The sequence below is a fragment of the Notolabrus celidotus genome, chromosome 5 (assembly GCF_009762535.1).
Source record: "Notolabrus celidotus isolate fNotCel1 chromosome 5, fNotCel1.pri, whole genome shotgun sequence".
Classification (NCBI taxonomy): Eukaryota; Metazoa; Chordata; class Actinopteri; order Labriformes; family Labridae; genus Notolabrus; species Notolabrus celidotus.
Genome location: NC_048276.1, coordinates 4,769,992 through 4,796,833, shown reverse-complemented (window position 1 = coordinate 4,796,833; position 26,842 = coordinate 4,769,992). Strand labels below are relative to the sequence as shown.

General features: G+C 41.9%; 1 protein-coding gene across 1 annotated transcript in view; it reads right to left on the bottom strand.

Annotated features, from left to right (window-relative positions):
* Nucleotides 1–26,842, bottom strand: part of LOC117812366 (phosphatidylinositol-binding clathrin assembly protein-like) — a 39,806-nt gene extending 12,964 nt beyond the window's left edge. The window contains exons 1-12 of the mRNA XM_034683065.1: nucleotides 25,946–26,842; nucleotides 17,173–17,315; nucleotides 13,373–13,448; nucleotides 12,823–12,925; nucleotides 10,604–10,697; nucleotides 10,405–10,516; nucleotides 8,515–8,621; nucleotides 5,284–5,369; nucleotides 2,762–2,864; nucleotides 2,139–2,272; nucleotides 1,794–1,891; nucleotides 1,443–1,556 (exon numbers count right to left, since the gene is read on the bottom strand). Coding sequence (XP_034538956.1) covers nucleotides 1,443–1,556; nucleotides 1,794–1,891; nucleotides 2,139–2,272; nucleotides 2,762–2,864; nucleotides 5,284–5,369; nucleotides 8,515–8,621; nucleotides 10,405–10,516; nucleotides 10,604–10,697; nucleotides 12,823–12,925; nucleotides 13,373–13,448; nucleotides 17,173–17,315; nucleotides 25,946–26,075 — 1,300 coding nt within the window. The 5' untranslated portion in view covers nucleotides 26,076–26,842. The remainder of the gene's footprint in view (nucleotides 1–1,442; nucleotides 1,557–1,793; nucleotides 1,892–2,138; nucleotides 2,273–2,761; nucleotides 2,865–5,283; nucleotides 5,370–8,514; nucleotides 8,622–10,404; nucleotides 10,517–10,603; nucleotides 10,698–12,822; nucleotides 12,926–13,372; nucleotides 13,449–17,172; nucleotides 17,316–25,945) is intronic.

Below are 26,842 nucleotides of genomic sequence, written 5' to 3'. Positions count from 1 at the left end.
CTCAGAACAGTCTGTTTTCTCTCTGACCACGCCCCCTCAGGAAGTGGATGTGGCCTCGGCTCTCCGGCATGTTGATCTAATGTTTACATGTTGGCTGAATATACACGGCTGCTCACAGACCCGCATTACTTCAACCCTCTGAATCTGATCCAGAATCTGATCCTGACGGAGAGGCGCCTGCAGCAGGACCTTTCTGAAGGATTGGTCACAGGTTTAGAGTTTCTTGTTGTTTTATTTATCAGTATGTTGACGTGTGTCTTTGTACACAGCTACAGCTACAACATGTAGCTATGTGGCTATGCTAACTAGCGCTAGCACTTATCCATGATAAATAAAAATCATCCACTAGATCTTCAAATCTGCAGACGTGGGGAGTAAAACCGACCTTTGTGTTTATTAAGACAGCCTACAACTAGCATGCCTCCCTCCTAAGCTCCTTGTTAGCACACATGTGTGCAGGGAATGAAAAACGGAGGAGGGGTTGAGTTGTATTTTATACAGTCTATGGGCTGAACAAGCTCCGAGCTCTGACTTCCGTTACAGACCGGATATTGTTGTTACGTAACAAAAACACGGAAGTCTGAAACGGCTCGTTTCACACACATTTACAGAAAGGTGGAGAAATCAGAACAGGGGCAGAATGGATTCTTTTCATTCTCGGGGGGTTTGTAGACATGCCAGGGAAACATATTACAGGTAGAGAACCATTAAAAAGTCGATTTTGCATGATATGTCACCTTTAACTAATTTTACTTTCTTCATCTTAGATTTTAAAATATTTTATGTTTTCATGCTTATGTTTGTTTAATGTCACATTTCAAATTGGATATTTTCTGACAAGGTATAGTGTTGTGGAATTCACCTGATATTGGATCTACAGTTAGATGTTGGGCATTCGGGCACCCTGTAGGGGTGTCAAGAGGTCTGAGCCAGCTTTGGGCTGGGACTCGACACAGGAAAGATTCAATGTGTGAGTCTTAATCCTTGGGAAGAAGTTCTGAGATGAATCGAATGATTGATTCATAATTTGTGATTCTGTGTCCGGCGGGACAGTAAGACTCTGGAAGTTATGGACTTCACAGCAGTGAAGCGGGCTGATTATTTAGAATAATCCCTCATAGTTTAAATAAATAATAAGACCCAACACTGTGTACTATGTACGTTAAGTTACATAAGCACACAGAGAGAGAGAGAGAGAGAGAGAGAGAGAGAGGGTAGATCAAACATAACTGGCCACATGCTGTATGTTTTTGTTGATTGTTACTGTTCTGGTTTTTGTCTTTAACTCTGTAAAGCACTTTGAATTGCTCTTTGTCTGAATGCTGCTTTATAAATAAACTTGCCTTGCTGTAAGAGAGCCACACAAACGAAAGGAACAACAGGAAAGACAAAGAAATGAAGGAGTGAATACACGGAAGAGAGAGAGAGAGAGAGATACTCACTGCCAACCAGGTTGGCTAATGAAGAATCCAAATCATTGGGCAGCATTTTCCCAGAGTGTAAATGGGCTCCAGGGCTGTGGATCTGAGTAGGTGGGGCTGGCTTTAGCAGGTCACCTGACATCCAAAGGTTACCATGGTAACCAAAAATGAGAAAAGAGGGGAAATGAGTCGAGAGCACGATGCATTAGGAATCACTGTCACAGCCTATCCAGCTTGAATGTGTGTTTGTGTGTGTGTGTGTGTGTGCGTGTGCAAGTCGGCATTTATTTGCACGCTTCGTTGTATGTTTGCATAATTACATGTTTGTGCGTGTGTGTGTGTGTATGTGTGTATATGTGTGTATAGCCTCACCTCCCCAGGCATTGTTATTGTTGGGCACAGTGTGTGTGGTCTGGATGGGGGTGAAGCTGGGCTGCAGGGTGAACAGCTCACTGGTCAGGTTTGGCACACTGCAGGAGGAGGGGAAATGAAGAGGATGAGATGTTCTTACTCATTCTGTTTTTATGTAAGCAGAGAAGACCGTACACCAAATTAATTTATAACGACAGCAGCACAATGAGCTCTTCTTGTTGAAGAGACATGGAATGAAACAACAAACTGGAGGCTAGTTATTTGCAGACTACACACATAAAAACATACTTCAGCATCTTATAAACATCTCTGGAGACGTTTCTCTGTGCAGGGTTTTAGACTCACTGGTTGTTGACAGGTACGATTGGTGAGTTGGAGAAGAGATCTGGGGCTCCTCCACTGCTGTTGGCACTACCCACTGATTGGGTGCTGGGTGACGCATTGGGTGTTTGAATGTCTATCACCTTATGACCATCCTCCTGCGATGAAAGCATGAATCGTTAAACATGATTGTTTGACTCATTTCTTCTGTTAGCAAAGTAACAATAAACACTGAGACATCTGAGAGTCCTGGACCCTCGTTCACTTGAAAGAGAACTCCACTGCAGAGCATCTCCACATTGTGACTTCATTTCCATTCTCTGTGCAGCTCTGTAAGCTACGGGCCAGCAGCCAGAGACAGTGTGTTTCACTGTATTGCAGGATTAATTCACTTGTCCATTCAACTTAAACAACAAAGCGGAGGACAAAGACTTGACTTACAGCTTTTGTTCACAGCTCACAGTAGCTGAAGGGATTTCTCTGCTTTCCTCACATAAAAGTAAAACCGGTTATTTGGTGAGAAGGTACATGCAGTGATAGTGCGGTTTCTTTCACTGCAGGGTTGTTGGCGTGTAGTGTAAGCTAGCTAAACCTATATGTGCGTGTGTGTACGCTCTGGGGTTTTAAATTCATCTTGCATGTCTCGCCTTGTGTTGCTGCAGTCTGTTGTCATCTGTCTTGTCGTCCATGCGGCTGAGAGAGATCCCCGTGCTGGAGAGAGAGGACACTGCACTGGACAAGGTGCTGGATCTAAAGGTGAGAAACAAACACACAAACATATGTCACCAACACAGCTGCTTTATACTTAGTATGTTTATCCTTGATCTTTTAAATGAGTTGCACCTCCTAGTTCTTTTTCATTTAACTATATTTAGATTTAGATACGACTACAAATCGTACAGCTGTGTGAGGTGCAACATAATCAAATTTAATTCCAGGCAGGGATATAAGCTGTTACCAAATTTCACAGTGATCCTTCCTGTAGTTGTTGAAACATATCAGAATGATGGACAGAATAATGACTCTCTGATTCATAAGAATCCTCCCTAGCATGGCTAAAAGTTTAAAGAAGTAGAAGTAGCTTAAGTTACAAAAATAGTCGCAGTATCATCAACATAACAATAGTAGTAGCATTTAAGCTAGCAGGTTCCTTGTTGTTAGATTTTAGCTAATAGCTAGGTTTAGCTGATTTTAGCCACCACAGGAAAACATTGTCACTATGTTAGATTTACTTTGGTTCAAACTGAAACGTCTCACCAACTATTGGGTGGATTGTTGTGCATGTTAAGCTATTCATGATTACGAGACAATAAATTATTTAAGTTTTTGCTAGCATCCAAATGTTGATATTGTTGCGGCAACACTGTCCAGAGTATGGGGGTGTGGCTGTCGAGCTACAGGTGGGCGGACCTTCCTGGTCACGTGACCAATTTATCAATGAGACGGTGACGCTGTGGTCTTGATTAGCTCAGGCAGACACCTGCTAGAGAGGCGAGAAGAAAGAGACGCCGTTGTCAGAAGCCGTGGAAAGACATTCTTGCGAAGTTTTCCCCTTTTTCCGTTGAGTTTTGTCGTGTGTTATATATGTTAACTTAAATATGAACTGTCATCGGAAACCCTGAGGGGTAACGAGAAGGAAGCAGCGTGAGCTGGTCCCGGAGCCGTGAATGGTGTCCTGGAAAGAAGTCGGCACAGGTAAGGTTCGCCTTTTCCTTGTGCCTTTTGCTCGACAGCCACCTGATTCCTTCTTTAGTATGGCACGGGCAGCCAACGCTTGGATGCCCTAGACCGAGCTCGTGCCAGGGTTGTGTTGCCGTGACAATATCTGTAGTTTGAACAGAATTTGTAGTATCATGATATAGGATCCCCTCAGGGTTCATTTTAATCACCTTTTATGACAGTTTTCTCATAATTTTATATTCTTAAATTTTTGCAGCATCCATGATTTCCAAAAAGAACGTTGAATGTTTATTCGTCAAACCACAGGAACGTTTTCCACTTTGTCTCACTCCATCTTAAATGAGCTTGGGCCCAGAGACGTCACCAGTGTTTCTGGATCATGGTTGTATACTGTATATAGTTTCCTCTTTGCATGGTTCAGTTTTAACATTCATTTGTGGATGCTGCGAGAAAATGAGATCACCGAGAATTGCTCTTGGCTGTGATTTTGAGCCCATGCGGTGATTTCCACTACAGAGTCATGTCTGTTTTTAATGCAATGCTGCCTCAGGGCCATTCGGCATCAGTATTTGTGCATGGCTAATTCAAACTATTCTGTGCTTCTGTATATACTATTATTATTATTTTATTTCATTCTATTTTATTTGATCTTTAATTCATTCATATTCATATCTTTCTCTATTTTATTCCTTCTTCTATTAATATTCTGACTTTCTTACATTCTGTTTATGAGAGCTCTGTGATGACCGAATTTCCCTAAAATAAATAAAGTATTTTTGATTCTGATCATTGTCCCTGTGTAGAGAGATTTCTCTAGACTCTCTGAGTATTTTAATGATATTTCAACGTAGAAGATGAAATCCTCAAATTCTTTATGATTTTAAGAAACATTCATCTGAACTTCTTTCACACCCAGTCTCTCACAGAGTGGTGAACCTCTTCCAACCTTCACTTCTGAAAGACTCTGTGGAACGCCCTTTTTATGCCCAGTCATGTTGCTAACTTGTTGCAAATTAAGGTAATTAGTTTGGAGACGTTCCTTCAGGTGTTTTTTAAGCCTTACAAAACATTTTCAGTATTTTGTTATCCCTGTCCCATCTTCTGCTGGCATCAAATCAAAAATGAAAAGACTAATACATTTCAGTTTCAACATTTCATTTACGTATCGGCTTTAAATGATTTGCAAACCATCAAATTCTGTTTTTATCAACATTTTCAAAGCTTCCCAACTCTATTGGAACTGTAATATTATCTGTAGTAGCAGTAGATGTAATGATTTTTTGCTATGTTACAAAAAAAAACAACTTTAGCCACATTAATGTAGAAGCTGGAGTAGCAGCTGTAGCACAGGAAGCAGATAATCAGCAGTAGTAGCTGCAGCTGACGTAGAAGGGACATTAGTGGCCGTAGTACTAATGTTTGTACTAATGGTAGTATGAGTTGTGATAGGAATAACAGTTGCATCAGCTTCTCTTTGCTGTTATTGTACCTGCTGGCAGCTGAGAGGTCCTTGAGCTTCCTGCCCTCCAGAGAGGCTAAATGCTGCTCCAGAGCCTCCAGGAGAGAGCTGGGAGCCTGAGGGAGGGGGGGTCAATGGGGGTGAGGGGGATTGATGGGGTAACATTAGAACCACAGCCCGAGAGAACAAAAAGGGACACACTGCTTTCTCTCCCTTCCATCACTTCACCTCCTCTTTTAACTCATTCATCCATACAACCACAAAGCAGCAGCAGAATTAAGACATCATCCTCAGATTCATCGTCTACTCTACAACAGCTCTTGGTTCATTTTTTTTTTTCATTTTGCATTTGGTTTCATCAGGTTTGGTTGACCAGCATGCACACATCATCAGCCTTGTAACATGCAAGCGAAGTCCACAGAAGGACTAACAGGTCAGGACGTAGCAGAGAATTGTCGCTGCAGGGCTCCAGAGTAGAAACACAACAAACACATCTCTGATCCATCTAACAAACCCATGCATGGGCCAGCAGTGCACAAACGCTCTTATAAACACACACTTACACACGCATACACTTAAAGGAAATCACTGTCTAAAAATTAAGAGTTAACTTGTGGATTCCTTGTTTGGTTTGAAGGCAAATTAATGTTTAATTCATTTATCTTAGTTAGGATTCAGGCAGAAGCTGAATAAACGAGTATCAGAGTTGTGTCCCACATGAAGCCAAGGAAGTTAACTCACTGAAATGTAACTATCAGGTGAAACACCGGGTATACACATTGAGCAGCTAGCCGGCACTCTTTATTGAAAAACAAAAAGGATGGATGGGTTCATTTGGATCACATGTGATACCTCGGTTTTCATCTAGAGCCTTACATTTCTGCACCAAAACACACAATGCAAACACAACAAGCAAAGAAAAGATTTCTCATATACTTATTTTAAGGGGGAAAGAGAGTAAAATGCGAATTCTGGATATCCTTCTTCAGAGAAATCTAGAATATGCTAAAAGTTTAAAAGTAAAACAGACACATATCTAGAGCTCAGTAAAGGCATGGGTCACTATGTTGTTGAATAAGGGCATATAAGGTCTTCATAAGCACTACAGATGGGAGGTTCAGTTGAAAAAAGGTCAGCTCTGTTCAGCTTGTTACCTGATTTGTCACTTTGGAAACATCCAATTATGAGTCCACAGAAAAGGATGAGTTGTATTTAAGGTCTTTAGCGTGATGTGCAGTACTTATGATGGCATTATGTACTCCTATCCAAGTCATATTTGCAGAAACCTACTTAATAAAACCATTCGCTGCTCTCCCCACAGCTAATGCAAAGGGACATAATCTGTTCAGGGAATTGATTTGAACACGGCTAATGTGGGCAAAAACCTATTTCACACAGCTGTCCTGGACTTATTCATATGATGAGCTTTTATTTGACGAAACAATCCTTTAAGTTTACTGTGATGGTGCCAGAAAACTGCTGATAGACTGCAAAGCCCCTGGTAATGACAGCTACAATTAAAATATTCAAAAAAAGGGTCGACAAATTATTATTACGCTCATTTAAAAAAACTAACCTGAGTTTAAAATTTAGTTTCTAACAATTTAGAGGAGGAAAAAAAAGTGAAAATCCTGCACTAATGTTTAAAATTTTGAAAAAAAAAATGGAGTGCACATCTTCCTTTATTTTTTACTTTCTCTTCTAGACTGCTCAGAGAGAAAAGGAGAAAAGCGAAGGAGTTAAGGTGTGTGAAGAAGAGAGGAGGAGGACGGGGCAGCTGCAGTGTGGGCAGGTCTGTAGGGTGAGTAGGGAACGGGAGCGTTTAGAATGAAGCATTATGGGATTGACTTGACGGGTTCATAAAGTGGTTGACTGACTGGTTGATTGACTGATTGAGATGAGATGTGGACTGACCTGTGTGAGATCGGGGCTGTCGCCCTGATCTATCCCAACTCGCTGTGTCACAAAAAAGGAGGGAGGGGGGTAAGGGAGAGGGAGGAGGGAGGCAAAATAAAAATAAACCAAATGTAATAACAAAACCAGGAGTAAAACCAACAGAGTAAAAAAACAGGGAAGAGGCATGTGAAGAAGGAAGAGGAGGAGGAAGAGGAGGAGGAGGAGGAGGGAGAAAGAAGAATCAAACCCAAGCATTCATTACTTCATGCAGTGGCTGGAAGGTAAACAAATAAAAGACAACAGAGGAGGAGGGGAGGAGGGCACATGCATACAAACACCTATATATTTACACAGTTTATGCACACACACACACTTAAAATTACACACACACACACACACACTGAGATCTGGAGACTGGTTTGAAATGAATGCTGAGCACACTGACTGATCAAACAGGCAGGGCGGAGAGGGCAGACAGCAGGTCACATGACTGCGAGGTAAGAAACATCCAAAAGGAAGACACTCAACTAATGTTGACTTTGAACAGAAAGACAGGGGAGGGACACAGATGACACACAAACAGACAAACACACATTTTGTTAGACAGGTAAAATGAATGGGTCCTTAAAGTCAACGTTAGTCTGTCGATGTTTTTTTTTCTTTGGATCGAGCGGCTGCACCCCAAACCTTCTTCCAAATGGGAACTAAACCAAGCAGAGAGAAAGCCTTTGAAGATGGCGCGAGGGAGAAAGCTACAGAGTCCACAGAGGATAAAAACTGTTTGTATTCACTTTGAAGCCTAGCAAGGACTGCAACTGTTACTTGAACAACAGCCATTTTTTTAAGAAAAGGGAGGAAATGAAACAATAAAAAGAAAGAGACAGAGATAGAAAAAAAGAGCTTGCTTGGGCATGCAGTGCAGGCATGTGAACAGGCAGCACGCGAGGGGTCCCTCAACTGGAAGCTCTACATGAGTGGCTCTCTGATAGGCTAAGACTCAGCCATTAATCACTGTCTTGGAGTAACCCCCTCCCCAGGTCAGGGCAAGAGAAGGACAGAAACAGGAGAAATCTAGAGGCGAAAAACAAAGACTTGGAAGATTAAGGAGAAGAAGCCCCTGGATGCTGATCTACGGTCAGTTTTCAGCAACAAAAAGATCAACCGTAAATCAGATCCTGAGGGTGACAGGTGTCTGGAGCAAATCTCAACAGGTGAAAGAGGGAGGTCAGTTAAATTCTTCTGAGAAACAGAAAGGGGATTCTCAAAGAAGGTGGAGGTTTAAACAGGAGAGGAGGCCATCGAGATTCGCTCCAGACAGATATTCTCCGGTGGTGTTTAACTCTGGGATGGACAAACGGACGTTACCTCTGCAACTTTGAGAAACTCTGACAGTTTGGTCATCCTGTTGAGGAAGGTCTTGTAGATCTCCAGAGCCTCTTTGCACTGGTTCTTCTTCATGTCAAAGTATTTCTCTGCAAATCAAACAACAATCAGAATCAGTCGCAGATGAAAGAAAGATAAAAAGACAATTAATCAGGATTATTACCCGGCTTTCTTACTGATCTTCTGGCTGTGTGGGTGCTTGATTCTGATTGGTCAAAACTAGGGCTGTCAACAATTAATCGAGTATCCTTTAATTGATAGTTAAGAACTTACTCAAACTTACTTTTTTGTTTCGATTTTCTATCACGTGGAACAAACATCATGTGGTCTCATATTTGGTTCAACTATCAGGAAGGTGTTTTAAGTTTAAAGCATGTTTCGGTGTGATCAGCTGACTAAAGGTGTTGCACTGAGTTTGGGGCTGCAGCTGAGTGACAGGTCTCCACGAGCGCTTTTTTCCTCAGCCGCCGGACTGATTCTGACCCGGTTGCACTCCCGGCTGACACCTGACCACGTTCACATGCTTATTTTTCTCAATAATAAAAAAGTAGACAGAAAACTGGACACTGTGAGTCTGAAATCTGTTTCTGTTCAGTTCCCTTGTTGAAGTCTGAGTCCTCACTTTTATGGCTGTATGTCTGCAGAGATTCTGAGCCTGCTCCACATGTTGATATTCAGCATGTTTAACATTTTGAACACCTCAATACGATCCGTTGATATTTAATACCGTCAGTAATATACACTGTCGTGAAGGAACATTTGATTCAGGGGATAAAATACATTTGGCTTTGTTTTTGATGGAAAACGTTGAAGTTTTTTTTAAAAATGATTAATTGATAATTGATTTCCAAAGATCGATCATGGAAAATACTTGAAATTTACATCCCTAGTCAAAACCCCTTGACAATGGTTATTACCTTTCACTAACATGAGCAGCGCCAGAGGCAAGAGTTCAGACACATTTAGCTTCTGCTTGTTGACCCCATAGACCGTAAGGGGAGGTAAAACCGTTAGCTTCTGCTAGCATCATATTGGTAGGCAATGTGGCTAAAGCGCTAGTTTCAATTAGCATGCTAACTCAGCAGGCTATGGACATTTTCATCTTGGATCCGGGCCAGCAATATTAGCACCGAACGGAGCAGGTGAGAGAAACTTTAGGTTAGCGATCTCCACAAAGAAACTTAAACCCTGAGCGGTGGTGATGATAGCAGCAGGGTTCAAAGATGTGACATTTGTTTATTTTTAAAGCTCAGAGAAGAATGAGAGCTGAATGAGGACAGTTTCATTTTAAATCCACCGCACCAGGCAGATAAGAATCCATCACCTGACTGACGAGGATCTCGTTTGGGTCTTGTCTCACCCTGTCAGGAATCTATTTCCCATAACTATCTGCTAACCATACATTATCCTTTACTTAATTTTCGCCCCTGAGGTGCAAAATTATAATCCTATAGAGAGTCCACAGTCCAAAAAGCTGCCTTGGCAATCAATCCTGTAATGATTTGTGGAGATGAGCCCGAGCACCTGGTGTCCATTCAGGCTGAAATTAATTCTGCTTAGAGGTCTGGTTATTTTATGACCATGACTGAACCGCCTCAGATCAGGTCAATCAGGTAATGAATCCTTTAATTATCTCTCGCTAAAGACTCAGACAGTCCGTTAGCTCCTGATTCCTCCGTGGTTTAACCGTTGATGGAAGAAAAGGTGATCTTTACAGTCTTTAATTGGACTTTGAGAGACAGTTGAAGGAGGACATTGATTTCCTCTTAAAGCAGGATTGAGTGGAGTCTAAAAAGATGGATTGGTGCATGAACACTAAAAGGACTCAAAAGAGAAGGATTGATTGAGAGATGTGTTGTGTGTATGGTTTACCCAGCATGTTGATCACTCCTTCGTTGTAGGCAGCAAACAGCCGTATGGAGTCTTTGAACAGCAACATGAAAGCTGTGTTGATCACTCCGTTGGTCAGCTCGTTGGAGTTCGGCTTTAGGAGAGAACAGAGGAAGGATCAAATTGGATTTCGGGTTGAGATATTGCAACAACAGGACATCTTGTGTCTTGAAGTGTTTACCTGGAAATCCAGCAGTGCGTCAAGCTGGTTCTGGATGGTGGGCAGAGTCTTAATCAGCTTCTCTGTGTTCATGGTGCGCATCACACCCTCAGCCCTGGTAATGCACGCAGAAAAGCATGCAACACACACAGATACACACATACAGGACTCATCAGACTTATAGACCAGGTGTGTGCAAAGAGGGGTAAGAAACAACCAGGATATAGTGTCTAAGTGGGTATACGCTAAAAAAGTAGTGCAGTATAATTTACTGTGCTGTGATTATAGACAGTATAATAAATGGACGTAGTATCTGTGACATCACCATCTGTTTTGAAGCCGATGGTCTGCAGGTGCCATATTGGAAATCCTTTTTAAAGTTATATTTTTGGGCATTTTGGCCTTTAATGGACAGGACAGCTGAAGAGAGACAGGAAATGTGGGGAGTAGAGAGTGGGGGAAAACATGCAGTGAATGGTCAACCAGCCAGGAATCGAACTGGCGATCTCTGCGACGAGGACTATAGCCTCTAAACGCGGGGCGCTTAGAAAGCTAGGCCACCAGCGCCCCATATTGGAAATGCTGAACTCAACCTAACTTCTGTCAAGCTAGTGTGAGGTAAAGAGGCGGGCTTTGAGCCTCCTAACTAACAGCTACAGTGTTCCTGCCTGTCAATCAAGTCAGCTGTGCCTCTCATTATGCAGAACTAATAATCTTAATATCTTAAAAACTGCTGCGTCATGAAAAAATTCACCCCCTTACAGTGTGTGCTGAAAGAGAAATGAGCTATTCAGAGTAAACTCATTTTTTGTACCAGGCTGTAAACATGTTTATTTTTGCAGCTATTTTGAATGGGTGTGTATTAGGGATGTTAACAATTAATCGAGTATCCTTTAATTGATAGTTAAGAACTTACTCGAACACTTTTTTTTGTTTCAATTTTCTATCACGTGGAGCAAACATCATGTGGTCTCATATTTGGTTCAGCTATCAGGGAGGTGTTTTAAGTCTAAAGCAGTTTTGATGCGCATTAGCTGACTGAAGGTGTTGCTCACAGTGGAGACGCTTCGCTGGGGGCTGCAGCTGAGTGACAGGTCTCCACGAGCGCTTTTTTTCTCCGCCGCCGGACTGATTCTGACCCGGTTGCGTTCCAGGCTGACACCTTACCGCGTTCACATGCTTATTTTTCTCAATAAGAACGAGTAGACAGAATATGGGACACTGTGAGTCTGAAATCTGTTTCTGTTCAGTTCTCTTGTTGAAGTCTGAGCCTTCACTTTTATGACTGTATGTCCGCAGAGATTATGAGCCTGCTCCACATGCTGATATTCAGCATGTTTAACATTTTGAACACCTCAATATGATCCATAGATATTCAATACTGTCAGTTACAAACATTGAGTCATGAAGGAAGATTTGATTTAGGGGAAAAAAACGCATTTGGCATTGTTTTTGATGGAAAACGTTCACGTTTTTTTAATGATTAATCGCTAATTGATCGTTAACATTTCCAAAAATCAATCACAGAAAATACTTGAAATTTACAACCCTAGTGTGTATGGGGTTTCCGGTACTTCTGAAGCCAGCCTCTACTGGATACTCAAGGAACTGCAGTTTTTAGCACTGCCACATCTGCTTCAATTCTTGTGGCCGGATGATGCCGCCTGGAAGTGACTAATCACTCATAGCGGTATTTGCTACATGCTAAACTGAATACAAAAAGCAAAGCATGACTGTTCTATAGAGGGCTCTGTTATTTCATAGGTTACTAAGGCTGCTTAGAAGTCCCCGTCTCTCAGATCTAGGAAAACTATGGCATGTTGGACGATTCGTCTTCATGTGAAGGACTTCTTCTTTTGTTGTTTTTGTATCTGTTGTCTTTGTTTGCTTTGTTTCAGCCTTTGTCTCTGTTAAATCACAACCTAGCAGACGCAGTAAACGGTCAGTGCATCGAATCCCACTTTACTCCGTCTGGCAGATCGACCCCTGCTGGGTGATGGATGCCACTTTGAGAATTAACACCTTCCAAAAAATACTGAAATTGCCGGGGTTTTCATGAGTGGGCCATAAGCTCAGCAGCACTGTGTTCACTCACTAGAAAACTTCAAAGTTCAGGTTATAACATAAGGCAAAAAGAAAGGCAAAACAAGCCCTCTTTTAGGTGAAGGTGAAGGTTTGGTTGTTCCCTCCTTCATGTGTGTGTGATATACATTTTAAGAAGTGTGTGTGAAGTTTGTTACCCTCTCTTCATCTTGGTGAAGTCCACCGCTGCTAGTCTGTAGGACATGGCTTTTTCATTCAGGTAGCGGCTGTAGCGTCTGATGAAAGTTGACATGTTGTAACCTGGGGGGACAGAGAGGGGACGCTGCAGTTAGAGACTGATCACAGCGGTCCATTCACCAATCAGGTTAAGACGGCGTAATCCTTTCCTTATGAAATGGACTAACCTCGCTTTAAGCAATCTGCTTTTCTCCTACGTGTCTGACTCAACATTTCTGCCGTCTCACCTTGAGCTTTCCTTTCCTCGTTCCTACCTTCTCAATATGTAAAACCACAAAGTCACAGTGAATATTTTTCATTTTCAGGAACGTTTAGCAGCTTTTTGTGTCTGACAAAAGATACATTTGTCCCTGGGGTTTTAATTCTGGACTGCAGCTTTCTTTTCAATAAGCTCTGAATGAAATAGGCTTATTGATAGCATTACAGCGCCGGGCAGAGTCGGACATAAAGTCATTTTGTTAGACGTACAGCTCTGCTGAGTTTACAAACAGCCAAACAGCATTAAATCACCTTGTAGTGCAGCCTTATCTAGAAAGTTGTTGAGGTTGAAGAGCGTGTTTCTGGAGGCAAGGTACTGCATCAATCTCTGCAGGGAAAAAAGGACAGAGGACAGAGTTAGTCACATATCTGATTCTCTGACAGTCGAATCATGCTCACACAAACACAACAACACAGTCAGTTTTTGCTTTCTTATTTATGTTCTGCAAAACTTTTAGCAGCAGCAACCTTTGGGGACGTCAACACGATATGTATGAGGTTCTCTGAGTGCACTCCGTCTGTGATGGACTTGATTTTAATGTTTTATTCACTCAGTACGAGCAGCAGAAAGAAGATTACTTCACGAGGAAAGAAGATTGGAAAAACACATCTTCCTGCAAAATGTTTCTAATTCATTATTGGTTATTTCTACCTGTAATAGTCTGTTGTTTGGCTTTCGATGTGAAAATTGAAATGCTGCTTCCTTGGTTAGAGGACTTTATTTGTAGATTATAAAACCTTTCATGGATGCAAACTCATTTTTCAACCGTAGTTTTTATTTCTGTAACTACAAACTTTTAATTTCTTTTAACAAACTGAGTTTTAAAGAAATTTTATAACTAATTTTACTTTCCTGATCTTAGATTTTAAAATATTTTATGTTCAATGCTTATGTTTGTTTAATGTCATATTTTGAATTGGATATTTTCTAAAAGGTATGGCGTTATGGAATGAACCTGATATTGGAGCTACAATTAGATGTTGGGCATACGGGCATCCTGTGGGGGTGTCAAGAGGTCTGAGCCAGCTTTGAGCTGCGACTCTACACAGGAAAGACTCAATGTGTGAGTCTGAATCCTTGGGAAGAAGTTCTGAGATTAATTGAATGATTAAAGGTTCATTTCGTTTAATCAATCAATCAATCTTTATTTGTATAGCGCCAAATCACAACAAACGTTATCTCAAGTAGCTTTTACAAACATAGGAGGTCTAGACCACTCCATGTCAAATTATGAACAGAGACCCAACTTCAAGACAGGGTAAGACTCAGTCTTACCCCACCTTAATCCATCATGAGCATTGCACATTGCAGTATTTAGCTAGTTACAGCGGCGAGGAAAAACTTCCTTTTAACAGGCAGAAACCTCAGGCAGGACCAGACTCATGTTAGACACACATCTGCTAAGACCGTGTTGGAGAGAGGGATAGAGGGGAGTAAGAGAGAGAGGTGATAGTGATGAGATGAGTAGTAGAAGCTGTTGCCGCTGGAGTCCAGCACGTCTGTATCAGGAGGACGTCTACGGCAGCTCAGAGGGACAAGATCAGTTGTGATTCTGTGTCCGGGGGGACAGTAAGACTCTGCAAGTTACAGACTTCAAAGCAGTGAAGGGGGCTGATTATTTAGAATAATCCCTCCTAATTTAAATAAATAATAAGACCCAACACTGTTTACTATGTACGTTAAGTTACATAAGCACAGAGAGAGAGAGTAGATCAAACATAACTGGCTGCATATAAAATGCAAAGGTTCAAGTGTTTGCTGTATGTTTTTGTTGATTGTTACTGTTCTGGTTTTTGTTTTTAACTCTGTAAAGCACTTTGAATTGCTCTTTGTATGAATGCTGCTTTATAAATACACTTGCCTTGGCTTCAGACGCTCAGTTTGTTATCCTAAATGAACTTCCTCTAAACTAGCTAGTTTTGCAGAAGTAACATCAGGGAAGTTAGCTGATCAACAACCCTCAGAATACTGACATCTGAATGAAGCATCCGTTATGTTTGTGCATTTTGTTGCCAGTTTGGAGAAAAGAAAACCAACCCAATTTCAGCCAATCTTAAATCTGTGTGCTGACTCCGATTATACAAAGTTTTGGCTCATCTTGCACAATTATGGACAAACACACTGGGCAGCACAACCATTTTCAATCTTCCAGGCGTCCATGACGAATCACGTCCCTCCTCATGTTGCCAAAAGCAGTGTTGTTTGAATACTTAAAGAGGGTCAGCGTGCCGGCAGTAATCACTGTCATAGCCGCTCCCCTGACTCCGAGACGCTCATCATTTAACATGTTTGATGTTCTAGTTGTTGCTCCTGTAGCGTGAGCCGTGTAGCGAGCTGATTTGTCACACCAGAGGCACATCGAAATGTCAGCGGGACACTTCATCAGTCCTTGTTGGACACTAGGAAGATACGGCCTCGAAGAAAGAAGTCGCTTCAAGAGCCGGAGAGAAATCTCTACAACCTGGCGAGCAAAATGTCAAATGATCGACAACTCAGCGAGCGGATTGGTAAAGTTTCACACCAGCGTCTCTCTCTCTCTGATGATCGTCCAGGGAGATTTAGAAAGTGTAGAAACTGTTCTTGTATCATGTTTTCATTCAGCTCCGCCTGGAGGAACTCTTCTTGTGTTTAATAGTTAATCAATACATCACTGATAATTAAAGTGTGGGGCTGCAATGAAGAATTATTATGCTATGTGTGCATTGCTTTTCCAATAAATAGATCATTAATTGTATTAAATAACTGAGAAAATGTGCAGTACAAGTTCCCAGGACCAAAACCCAGATCTTCAATGAGCACAAAGAAAAGCAGCAAACCCTCAAATGTGCTGAAATAATTTAAAAGTGTGTTTTTTTTGGCTTAGTATAAAAATTAAAGACTGATAGATTATCTAAATAGTTGTGGACATATTTTCTGTCAACAAATGAACCTAAAACTTATAAATCCCTTCACTACTTATCCAGGTTTTTGCTCCTAAAGCTGATAATCTGCAACAAACAAATTTCCAGCCGTAAACAGTCATTAGAAGTTTTAATCAGAGCGAGCTGAACTGCCTCATGGCGGTCAGAGTAAAGGTACGAGAGCAGCCATCATGTTAAAGCATCAATGCTGTTCTACTTCGTTGGTGCTTCAAGCAGAGTTGTTTCTGTGCCTAGCAGTCTACGGCCAAATTCCACCGGTCTCCGATCCGTCACAGCACCAGATCTGATAGGTTTCCATTCTAGTCAATGTGTTAACTTCCACTGGATCCGCTCCGTTGCGTTCTGGCTCCGGCTCTGATCCAGCAGGTCAGAGCCCTCCGGATCAGACACACAAGACTTCTATTTTTGCCGAATGCCGGAGCACAACGCATCAATCTCAAAAGAGCAGATGGAGCGGGACAGGAAGTCAGGTTTCACCAAAACAAAATGAAAACATCCGGTTAATTTTCAAAATAAAACTCTCAACAGGAGTCAACAGGTCAGAGGTTTTCAGAGGACCAGAAAGACAACATGGATGAGGAGAGGAGGAGGAGAATCCTTGATTCAGTGATTACCGGGGGGAGACCTCGGTCACGTGACTCCAGCTGTCCGGCTGTCCTGCTCCGGACAGCTCGGAGCCGGACTGCAGCGGATCGGACACAGATCTCGCCGATGTCTATATACAGAGGCTATGGTCCTCTTCACAGCGGTCGAAGGTTCAACTCCCCGGCCTCAACAATTTCCTGCATGTCTTCCCACGCTCTCTACTCCCCACATTTCCTGTCTCTCTTCAGCTGTCCTATCCAATAAAGGCAATCTATTGTTATCTGTTGATAAGACAACTGAAGAGAGACAGGAAACATGGGGAGTAGAGAGCGGGGGAAGACATGCAGCGAATGGTCAAGGCCAGAAGTCGAACCAGCAACCTCTGCAACGTGGACTATAGCCTCTGTATATGGCCACCAGCACCCCTCCCTGCAAGACCTGTTTTCAGACTAACTTATTACACCAAGACGACTAACTACTTCCCCGTCATCATAAGGGTTTGAACTATGACCCTCTCTGCCCTCCGTACGTTGGTGTTCACTCACCTCGTTGCCGTACATCATGAGGTGGTGTGTGGTGATGAGCGCTTTGAAAACCACTATCCAGCTGTTACTCGCTGTGCGCTCCAGCAGCGTGTCTGCCAGGTGGGGGATGCTGACGTTCAGCTCATTGGTGCAGTGGATCAGGTCTGGAGGAGAGGAAACATCAAACAGAGACAACTGTGAAAAGGAAGTTACATATAAAGAAATAACTACAAAGATTACACACACAGGTGTCATAGTTTGTCAAAGCACCAGCCACACATTGGAAACATAATTTAAAGCCTTAGAGAGTCACAGGCTGATTTATTATAAATCAATGGAGAGAGTGAATAACCTGGATAGATGCAGACGTATCGACTGGTGCATTAATTTTCACTCACTCGATATCAGCACTCAAATCAATGAACAAATGATTATTTAATAATAGAGACTGTATGGACGGATGAATACAAACACAGCTACTGTATCACATGATCAATTTGTCGGCTGTAATTCAACAGAGATACTTCACCGACAAAATATCACATGAGAATATCAGAGGATGGAGAGTGACCTCACAGGGCTGAGTTATACTCCAACACATCAACGCAGGAGACGAATAATGTGACTGACAGTTTATGAATAATCAATCAGAGCGTCTCCCAGAGGTTGTTTGTTAGTCGTGATGGACTTGACCTGAAGTGACCCTGATGTTTACTCTCTGAAACTTGCATCCAGAGTGTTAAAAGTCTACTCAAGGCACACGTGACACCTTTAGAATTAAAAATCTTCATCTTTGCACTATTGCACGTTATGTTTGTGTATTGTTTCTTTATTGCACTCGTGCCTTTTGTACTTTTATATATATATTTTATTAGTACTTGATTTTTAGTGTCTGTCTATTTATGTTTGTACAGGGAGTACGCAGGTCAAATTCTTTGTATTCTTGAGAAACATTGTGAATAAAGTTCCTTCTGATTCTGAAAAATAGCAAATAGTCTGCAAATTAAAGAATAAATATAAACAAATGACAGAAAAATAATGTCTGCATCGATATGCACAAAATAAATAAATATGTCATGATAGGTAAGTCCCATAGACTGTAAAAAATATGGACGTAGTATCCGTGACGTCACCCATCTGTTTCTGAAGAGCTGTTTTGAGACCAATCGGCTGCGGCAGCCATATTGCTTCTGTCGAGCCAGTGTGACGTAAAGAGGCGGGCTTTGAGCCTCCTAGCCAACAGCTGCAGTGTTCCCACAGTCAGCTGTGCCTCTCATTGGAAGACTGGTAATCTCAATATCTTTGAAATTGCCGAATTAGAAAAAAATTCACCCCCCTCACAGTGAGAGGACGTCGAGAAATTAGCTATTCAGACTACACTCGTCTTTTGTACCAGGCTGTAAACATGTTTATTAATGCTGCAAAGATCGTCTTTTCCCCATTCATGTGTATGTGACTTCCTGTACTTCAGGAGCCAGCCTCAAGCGGATCCTCTATGAACTGCAGCTTTTAACACTTCCGCATTGACTCATATTTTTAGACCGGAGGTTGCCGCTTGGTAAGTCCTTATTTGGTCATGAACAGTGCTCTGTAGAGTACGACAGATTAGGAACAAGGTCCTACATTCTTCAGGGATTTCTCTGGTTTAAGATCAAAATGTGAATTATGTATTTAATCTCACAGATTTGCTGACTTTGCGTTAAAGAGGTAAGCTTTAGTTGGCAGAAATATGTGCATTACATACAAGTACATATTTAACTGGATCACTGCAAAGACAACTTCTTCCAAGTCAGAAAATGTAGTGGAGAATTTATGCAGTTAAGACAGAACCCAGCCGAAAACATTACTTAGCTTATTAGTGAAGGAGCTGTCGTATTTAGCTGTAAAACAACAATAATTCCTGAATACAATCAGACGAGGTGATGAAGAAGTCAATCACACGAAATTGTCGTATCTTGAAATTTGAAATAAGACAGGAAGTAGTTCAGATTGAATTTGACAGCCGAGCACATTTTTACAACACACTCAACAAAAGCAGCACAGAGCCGTGGAGGAAGTAAATTAAAAGTCCCTGACACAGTTACTGAAGCCACTGGGGGAGTGAGGAGAAGTGTATTCAAAGACAGGCACAGAGAGATTTTCTGCACTGAGTTACTGCGAGAAAAACTTAAAGCAGTATCGTTTCTGAGGCAAATCCTCGGTCTGGTTCTTGCACAGGATCAGAGGTTATCAGGGTTTATTTCAAAGCTCTGTGATGTTGCCTTCGCTCGCTGAGACGCCGGATACCAAAGAGTCCCAGCTGATACCACGGTTAAATGTTTAATGCATGTCAAAGGCTCCCAGAGCCCCCGCGCTTCACCGCAGCTAATGCTTCAACTCTCTTCAACTTTATTTCATTTTATGTTATTTTTGATTGTGAAACCCTCAGCGGCAATAACAGGGCCAATAATAGCTGCAGAGATATTGGTCCTCATTGACTAAGCCTGCCTCGGGTTATCACCACAGACCATCAGAGGTGTTATGACACTGGACAAGGAAGGGCCACGTACAGGTCTGTGACGTTCTTATATCTGAAAAAGGAAAGTAGAAAACAACATAACCATCAAATGATTCCCTAACATGTTAGAAAAATATCCTTATACAGCAATCTTAAGAATATGTAACCTGTACAGCTGTACTGAATCTGTAAAGCTAATTTACGTTAGCTCTCTCATTCCTGTCCTTCGTTTCAGAGTCCCCTCTCCTAATTAAATCTCAGAGCATTAATATCAACACGGTAAAAGGAAATTGGAGCGTTCGGTAACGCTCTACACATCGTTAACGGCTTGTTTGTGAATTTCCTTCTGGCTCAATAATTAATAGGACCACATTGATTCCAGCTAATTAATGTTTTCTGTCATACTTTAAATCTCACAGCAAGGTGGACATGCTATTGGTTAGCCACACACAGCGCTACGGTCTGCTGGATCTGTTTACAACACCCAGTTAAGCTAAAAAAAATATTACAGAAATGTTCTCTTTAGATTTGTGTTCCTTTTATCATTTTAATGTCATTTCATATTTATTTTTTATTTATTTTGTACTCTTCAATTTTAATCATCTTATTCCTATTTTTTTGTATTTCAGTGCTTTTGTTTATGTTAGCTTTTTATCTTTACCTTTTCTGTTTGTCTTAACTGGTCATGTTTTTTTTCATTCAGATATTTTTTAACTACTTCCCTTTGTTGTTTTTTCAATAATATTTTAATGCAATTGGTGTGCATTAGTCTCTATTTAGGCTCTACTTATATATCCATTTCTGCTTTATGTTAGATTTAAATGAAAGGTGCTCTATAAAATAAATAAAGGTTGTTTGATTGATTTAATTTGTTTTATCTCTGGACATAATGACCAAAAACCTTGAAGTACTAATGACATATCTATCGGCCTTGCTGTAGTTCTCTTAACAGTTAGCGCTAATTTTCAAACACTAGCAGTCCAACACATTCAAAATAAATTATTATTATTATTGCCTGTTTTGATTACCTATACATGTAATCAATTAATAGCAGTTGACAGTTTGTCTGTAACATATGTACATTTCTTAAAGAGTTCAGTTTGTTTTTGTTTTTTGTTTTTTATAAAGATTTGTTGAATGCTCTTATTGAGCTAAACAGGGTTGCTAAATGCTAGCTCCACTTGTGAGCAGCGATACTCAACATCATTTCTTTGATTTAACTGAGTTTAATGAAATTATTACTCATAGCACAGTAGAAATACGCTTGAATGTGCAGGTGTGTGGCGATGTTAGCTGTTATAATTTGATGAGAAAGTGCCTCAAGATATTCAGAACTTGAGTCTTGGTCTTTATGTAATAGGGATGGGTACGAATACTCGAATACTCGCCATTGACCCCATTATTGGAGTAGCATTTGTTACTCGCGCATCTGGCAACATAACTTGACCTCTTACAGCGTTACATGTGTGACCATGTGCTGTTTGTTTTCATCTAACTGAATATACTAGGTAGGAAAATAATTAACAGGATATAAAGGAATGACTTCTCCGGCCATCCTTAAAGGTGACATATCATGCAAAATGGACTTTTTAATGGTTCTCTACCTGAAATATGTGTCCCTGGCATGTCTACAAACCCCCCCGAGTCACGGAGTCAGAGCTCGGAGCTTGTTCAGCCCATAGACTGTATAAAATAATACTGAATCCCCCCTCCGTTTTACATTACCTGCACAAATGTGTGCTAACAAGGAGCTTAGGAGGGAGGCATGCTAGTTGTAGGCTGTCTTAATAAACACAAAGGTCGGTTTTACTCCCCACGTCTGCAGATTTGAAGATCTAGTGGATGATTTTTATTTATCATGGATAAGTGCTAGCGCTAGTTAGCATAGCTACATAGCTACATGTCGTAGCTGTAGCTGTGTACCAAGACACACGTCGACATACTGATAAATAAAACAACAAGAAACACTAAATCTGTGACCAATCCTTCAGAAAGGTCCTGCTTCCTTTCTGACAGCGGTCGGTTTTACTCCCCAGGCCTGCAGATTTGAAGATCTAGTGGATGATTTTTATTTGTCATGGATAAGTGCTAGCCCTAATTAGCATAGCCACATTGCTACATGTTCGTAGCTGTGTACCAAGACACACGTCGACATACTGACAAATAAAACAACAAGAAACACTAAATCTGTGACCAATCCTTCAGAAAGGTCCTGCTGCAGGCGCCTCTCTGTCAGGATCAGATTCTGGATCAGATTCAGAGGGTTGAAGTAACGTGATCTCTGAGCAGCCGTGTATATTCAGCCAACATGTAAACATTAGATCAACGTGCCGCAGAGCCAAGGGCACATCCACTTCCTGAGGGGGCGTGGTCAGAGAGAAAACAGACTGTTCTGAGGAGGACTGAAGAAGAGGGCTTTTTCAGGCAGACCAAAATCTGATTTCAAAGTGTTTTTTTGAGCATAAACTTTAAAGACATGTTTTGGGGACCTCTTAGACCAATATATATTGATGAAAAAAGCGTGATATGTCACCTTTAATACTTAATGTTAGCTGTATAAGGAAAGAACAATCAACCTGGGCACATTAGCATTCTGATTTAGCATTAATGCAGCATCACAAAGCTAGCATTGCATATTTAATGTTTTATGTTTTATGTTTTATGTTTTAACTCAGGACTCATGCCTCCATAACACCTACAGTTGTGCTCATAAGTTTACATATCCTGGCAGAATTTGTGATTTTTTTGGGGCATTTTTCAGAGAATATGAATGATAAGAGAAAAACTTTTTTTTCACTCATGGTTAGTGTTTGGATGAAACAAAATGTTTATCAAACAACTGTGTTTACTCTTTTTATATCATAAAGACAACAGAAACTACCCAAGAAACCACACATTCTGCCAGGGTATGTAAACTTATAAGCACAACTGTACATAATATCCTCATGCTGGGTCCACCTCTATGTATTCCTTAGGGTGATAATACATCACCTGGGATTTAATCACTGACGTCTGACAGAGCAGATAGCCAGAGGATATGGAGTATCGACTGGTGATCGCTAGCTTGGATTATTGATATGCTGCAGTCCACATAGAGAAAAATACATATCAGTATCATAAGATACAGGACACCATTCAAACACTTATACAAAGACTGCACAGGTAGGTCAAAATAGAAGACTCTCATAAAAGACTTTTAAAAGAGTGACTCATTTTCATGATCTGATATTTCATTTAAATTAAAACTTCAAACTCCAACATAGACGTGGGAGTTGATGTCTCTGTACTCTCTCCACCTTTCGCCTCAGCCTCGATGTCTTCCTTTACTTTACCTTGTCAACCAAGAAGCAAGATTTCTGTCACGACCATTATCACAACCGTCGCCAGCAACAAACGTTTTCTTTTTTGTAGCCGTGACACTCAGCCAAATAAATCATACGCTGACTGTGCTTTCAGGGCAGAAGGTCATTTTCGGCCTGATTACTATTCTTGTGTGATGAATCTGGTCTCTATCTCCTCTCTGCCATCTCATCTCTGCTGAATATTGCCCAGTGAAAGTGAAATCCCATTACTCCAACTGTCATGCTTGTCATTTGCTGTGGGGTTATAAATAATCAGCATTGGATGTTTATGTCACCAACAAGTCTGTCAAGGTCATAACACGTTGGGAAAAAAAGAAGAGAAATGTGTCTTTTATTTACGTCATGTGTCCCATTCAGAGAACAGACACGGCAGTTCCTTTTCTCCATGCCTCGACCGAGTTGAGTATATTTAAAGGAAACTGATGTAACCCTTATACTTAATAAACCGGACGCAGAGGAGGAAAATCAAAGCCCTAGTTAGCTTCACTGGATGTGAATTTAAAGCCCGGTGATGTACTTCTTCCCCAGCACCTTCTCTTTCACTATATTTCCTTTCTTTAAACCTATTTTGTTCCTCGCATTGATTTTGTTCTATTTCCTGGTTTCCTTCCTCCTGAGGGTTTTTAAACACCTTTCTATTACCCTGAAATACACAACGAGGCTGTCACTTTTTACGACCCTTTTTAACCAGTTTAAAAGAAAACACTCTTAGATCAGAGTCAGCTGAGGAGCAGAGAGAGAGAGAGAGAGAGGGAGAGAGTTGGACACACACCACACACACACATGAGAACTCTCAGACCTGAGATCGACCCACAGCCTTGTACGGCTGACTCATCCACTGAGTTCATTGTCGTTCTCTTTGCATCCTTAATTCACTTCTACCCCAGCTGGTCTTTGGATCTACTGACCTCCTGATCCACTGCATCTTCCCCCTAACCTTACCCTTTTATGTCGTATCACACACTGCATGGATACGACTCCCTTTCAGCCACAGCCAGAACATGTTTTGATTGTGGAATTAGAACAGCACAACACATCCATTCAGCTAAACATAATTGAAGTTTCCAGGGAGTGGATCAAGGCTTTCAATTTCTGCATTTTTCTCCTCTAATAATCAAAATAAAAGCAAAAAAATGACTCATGTAACCACCTCCAACAGAATAAACGGAGAAAAACACCATTGTCCTTGGACACGGCGCCTGTAAACCTACTTTATAATCCATTTGATGGATGAAAATTTGTCATGTAAATGCTCCCGTTCTATTTTCAGAAGATCTGCTCTCACCCTTGAGTTAATATTCGTGACATTTACAAGTTTTTGAGAGACTCCGGCTCATGGCAGGCACTAGAGGTGGATGACCTTCTACCATTTAATCACTGCAGAGGTGCTGCACCCTGATAAAACTGTGGCTTCAGTTGTAAAGGGGGAATATCACACCTCTGATGGTGCCAATCACTTGATGGTGTTTCTTCGCCGACAACGGTGCTTTCTTTGGACTCATCAATTGGCTTGATTCCCCCAGAAATGAAAAATGTAATAACAGACGGTAGTGGCCAACGTCTTGTGAGCCAGAAATATGAAACATTAACCTCACAAGTTGCTACGGGAGTCAAATGGAGCACCAAAACAGTTCTCCTTTGATGCATCAAGATACCACAATCAGTGCTATCACTCAAAATCGTGATTTAAGATTTAAAAAGTGGTTTTAAACCGTTTAAAAAACACCTCCGCTGGATGTTTCTTCTCCTTTCGTGGCCTTTTTGAGTAGGTCAAAGCGATACAACCCTAATTCAGATGTATTGTGCCCTTACGCCCGGTGGCACATCTTGTGAGGGAGCCCAGAATTCCCAGTGTCACCTCTGCTGTGGACATGACTGACTAATCCACTGCCAAACTTGCCGGCTGACTGACTGGATGGCTGGCTGGGTGCGTAGCTGGATGACTGACTCTCCGGCTGTTTGGCAACCTGCCTCCTCTCAGACTGATTTATCCACATTTCCTCTTGATTAGCCATCTTTCCCAACCCCCTCCACCCTGCCCCCCTTCTCATACTGGTCCGTGTCTGTCTGTCTGTCTTTCCTGACTGCCTGTGAGTCTGACTGGCAGCAGCATTGATTACCCATGCTCTCCATCGATCATGTCAAGCAATTATTGCGAGCCAGGAAAAGCCACTTAACCTAATAATCACTAGTAAAAAATCTACATGTGAGGGTTGCTCCGTCCTCCATGTGAACACACTGTAATTGGTGCAGTTTGCACATATACAGGTAATCAGCAGCTGATACACACAGCTACACTCACACCAGCATTTCAGGGGCTTCAATACCTCATTTTTGTGCAGCTACAGTACACAGTGTGACTGACTGACTGACTGACAGCAGCAGTAACACATCCATTAATGATAATCATGCACCAGAAGACATGATACTGAACTTGAATGCGAGGTTACAGAAACAAGGGGGGACTGTAGGTGATGGTGCACTAAAACACTCAGTACTTAAGTGTCTCCAGAGGATGGGTAGTGGCGTTAATAATGGATAGGCCTTACACTGTAAAAGCGGCTGGTTGCATTATGATTAGCCTATAGCAGAGTGGCCTATTTCCCCTGAATGACGCGCAAAGATAGTACCTGGCTGCCTTCTCCCCCCCCCTCCCCTCCTCCTTCATCTTTTATCAAGATTTACCGCCTGCATTAACAACCAGACACATTGCAGAGTATGCTGTGCTGCGTAAATCTCATTCTAATCTAAGGGAATGTAATGGTGTCTAATTAAAGAGGCTGCAAACATAACCGGGCCGGATGAGAGGAGGAGGAGGAAGGAGGAAGGAGGAGGAGGGGGGAGAGAATAATAGATGCTGTTTATACAGGCTGTCCTTTGTGAGGATGCATGCAGGATATCTATACAGTAACAGTGATGGTATGTTATAACCTACAGTCAAGGTGCTTCTTCTTGGGTCCGCTGACTTCGTGCGTCGTGGCCTTGCAGACGGCTTTGCTGATGGCAGACCCGGTCATGCTGTGCTGCGCGGCGGCGATCCGGTCCGTCAAAGACTGTCCCGACATGTTACTGAGGAGGAAGAGGAGGAGGAGGTGGAGGAGGAGGTGGTGGTGGTGGTGGTGGTAGTGGAGAAGGAAGGTGGACTGATGGCCGAGTCCGGTTGGGGGAAACCGGGGAGGTGGACGATCAAAATGTCTTTAGCGGCTGGGAGGAGGAGGAGGAGGAGGAAGAGGAGGAGGAGGAGGAGGAGGGTAGTGCCCTCTGAGAGAATCGGCCGTCTGAGCAGGAGCAAGAGGAGGAGGAGGAGGAGGTGGTGGTGGTGGTGGTGGTGGAGGAGGAGGACAGCAGAGAACACCGGTGAGAATCCAGTGGGAGAATTCATGCGGCGGCCAAATCCAACAGAAAGCTTCTCAGGGAACTATTTAATATTCAGGCGGAGGCATCCGGATGAGCCAGCTGCAAGAACACCAAATGATTCTGTATGAAAAAATAATGACTGTGTAATCAGAGCATTAAAAAGCAGCCTGGTTAGAAGAATGTCACACAATGTACAGTTATTAAATCCCTGAATTAGACGCTCCCAAAGCAGGATGAGCCAGAACGCGCGCTGAATCCGAAATCGAAAGACTGCCTGTGATTATCTTCAAATCTATGCAGCATCCTCCTCCCATCCAAGAGTCATTATTTCAAAGGCGGTACAAAAAAAAAACACACAGCATTGTCCTTTTCCCTTTCCCTTCTCTTCTTCGGCCGGTCTCTCCTCTGACTGTGAGCACAGATCCGACAGCGCACACCTCTCTGATCCTCACAGCTCCCCGCGCTGGCTGCAAAT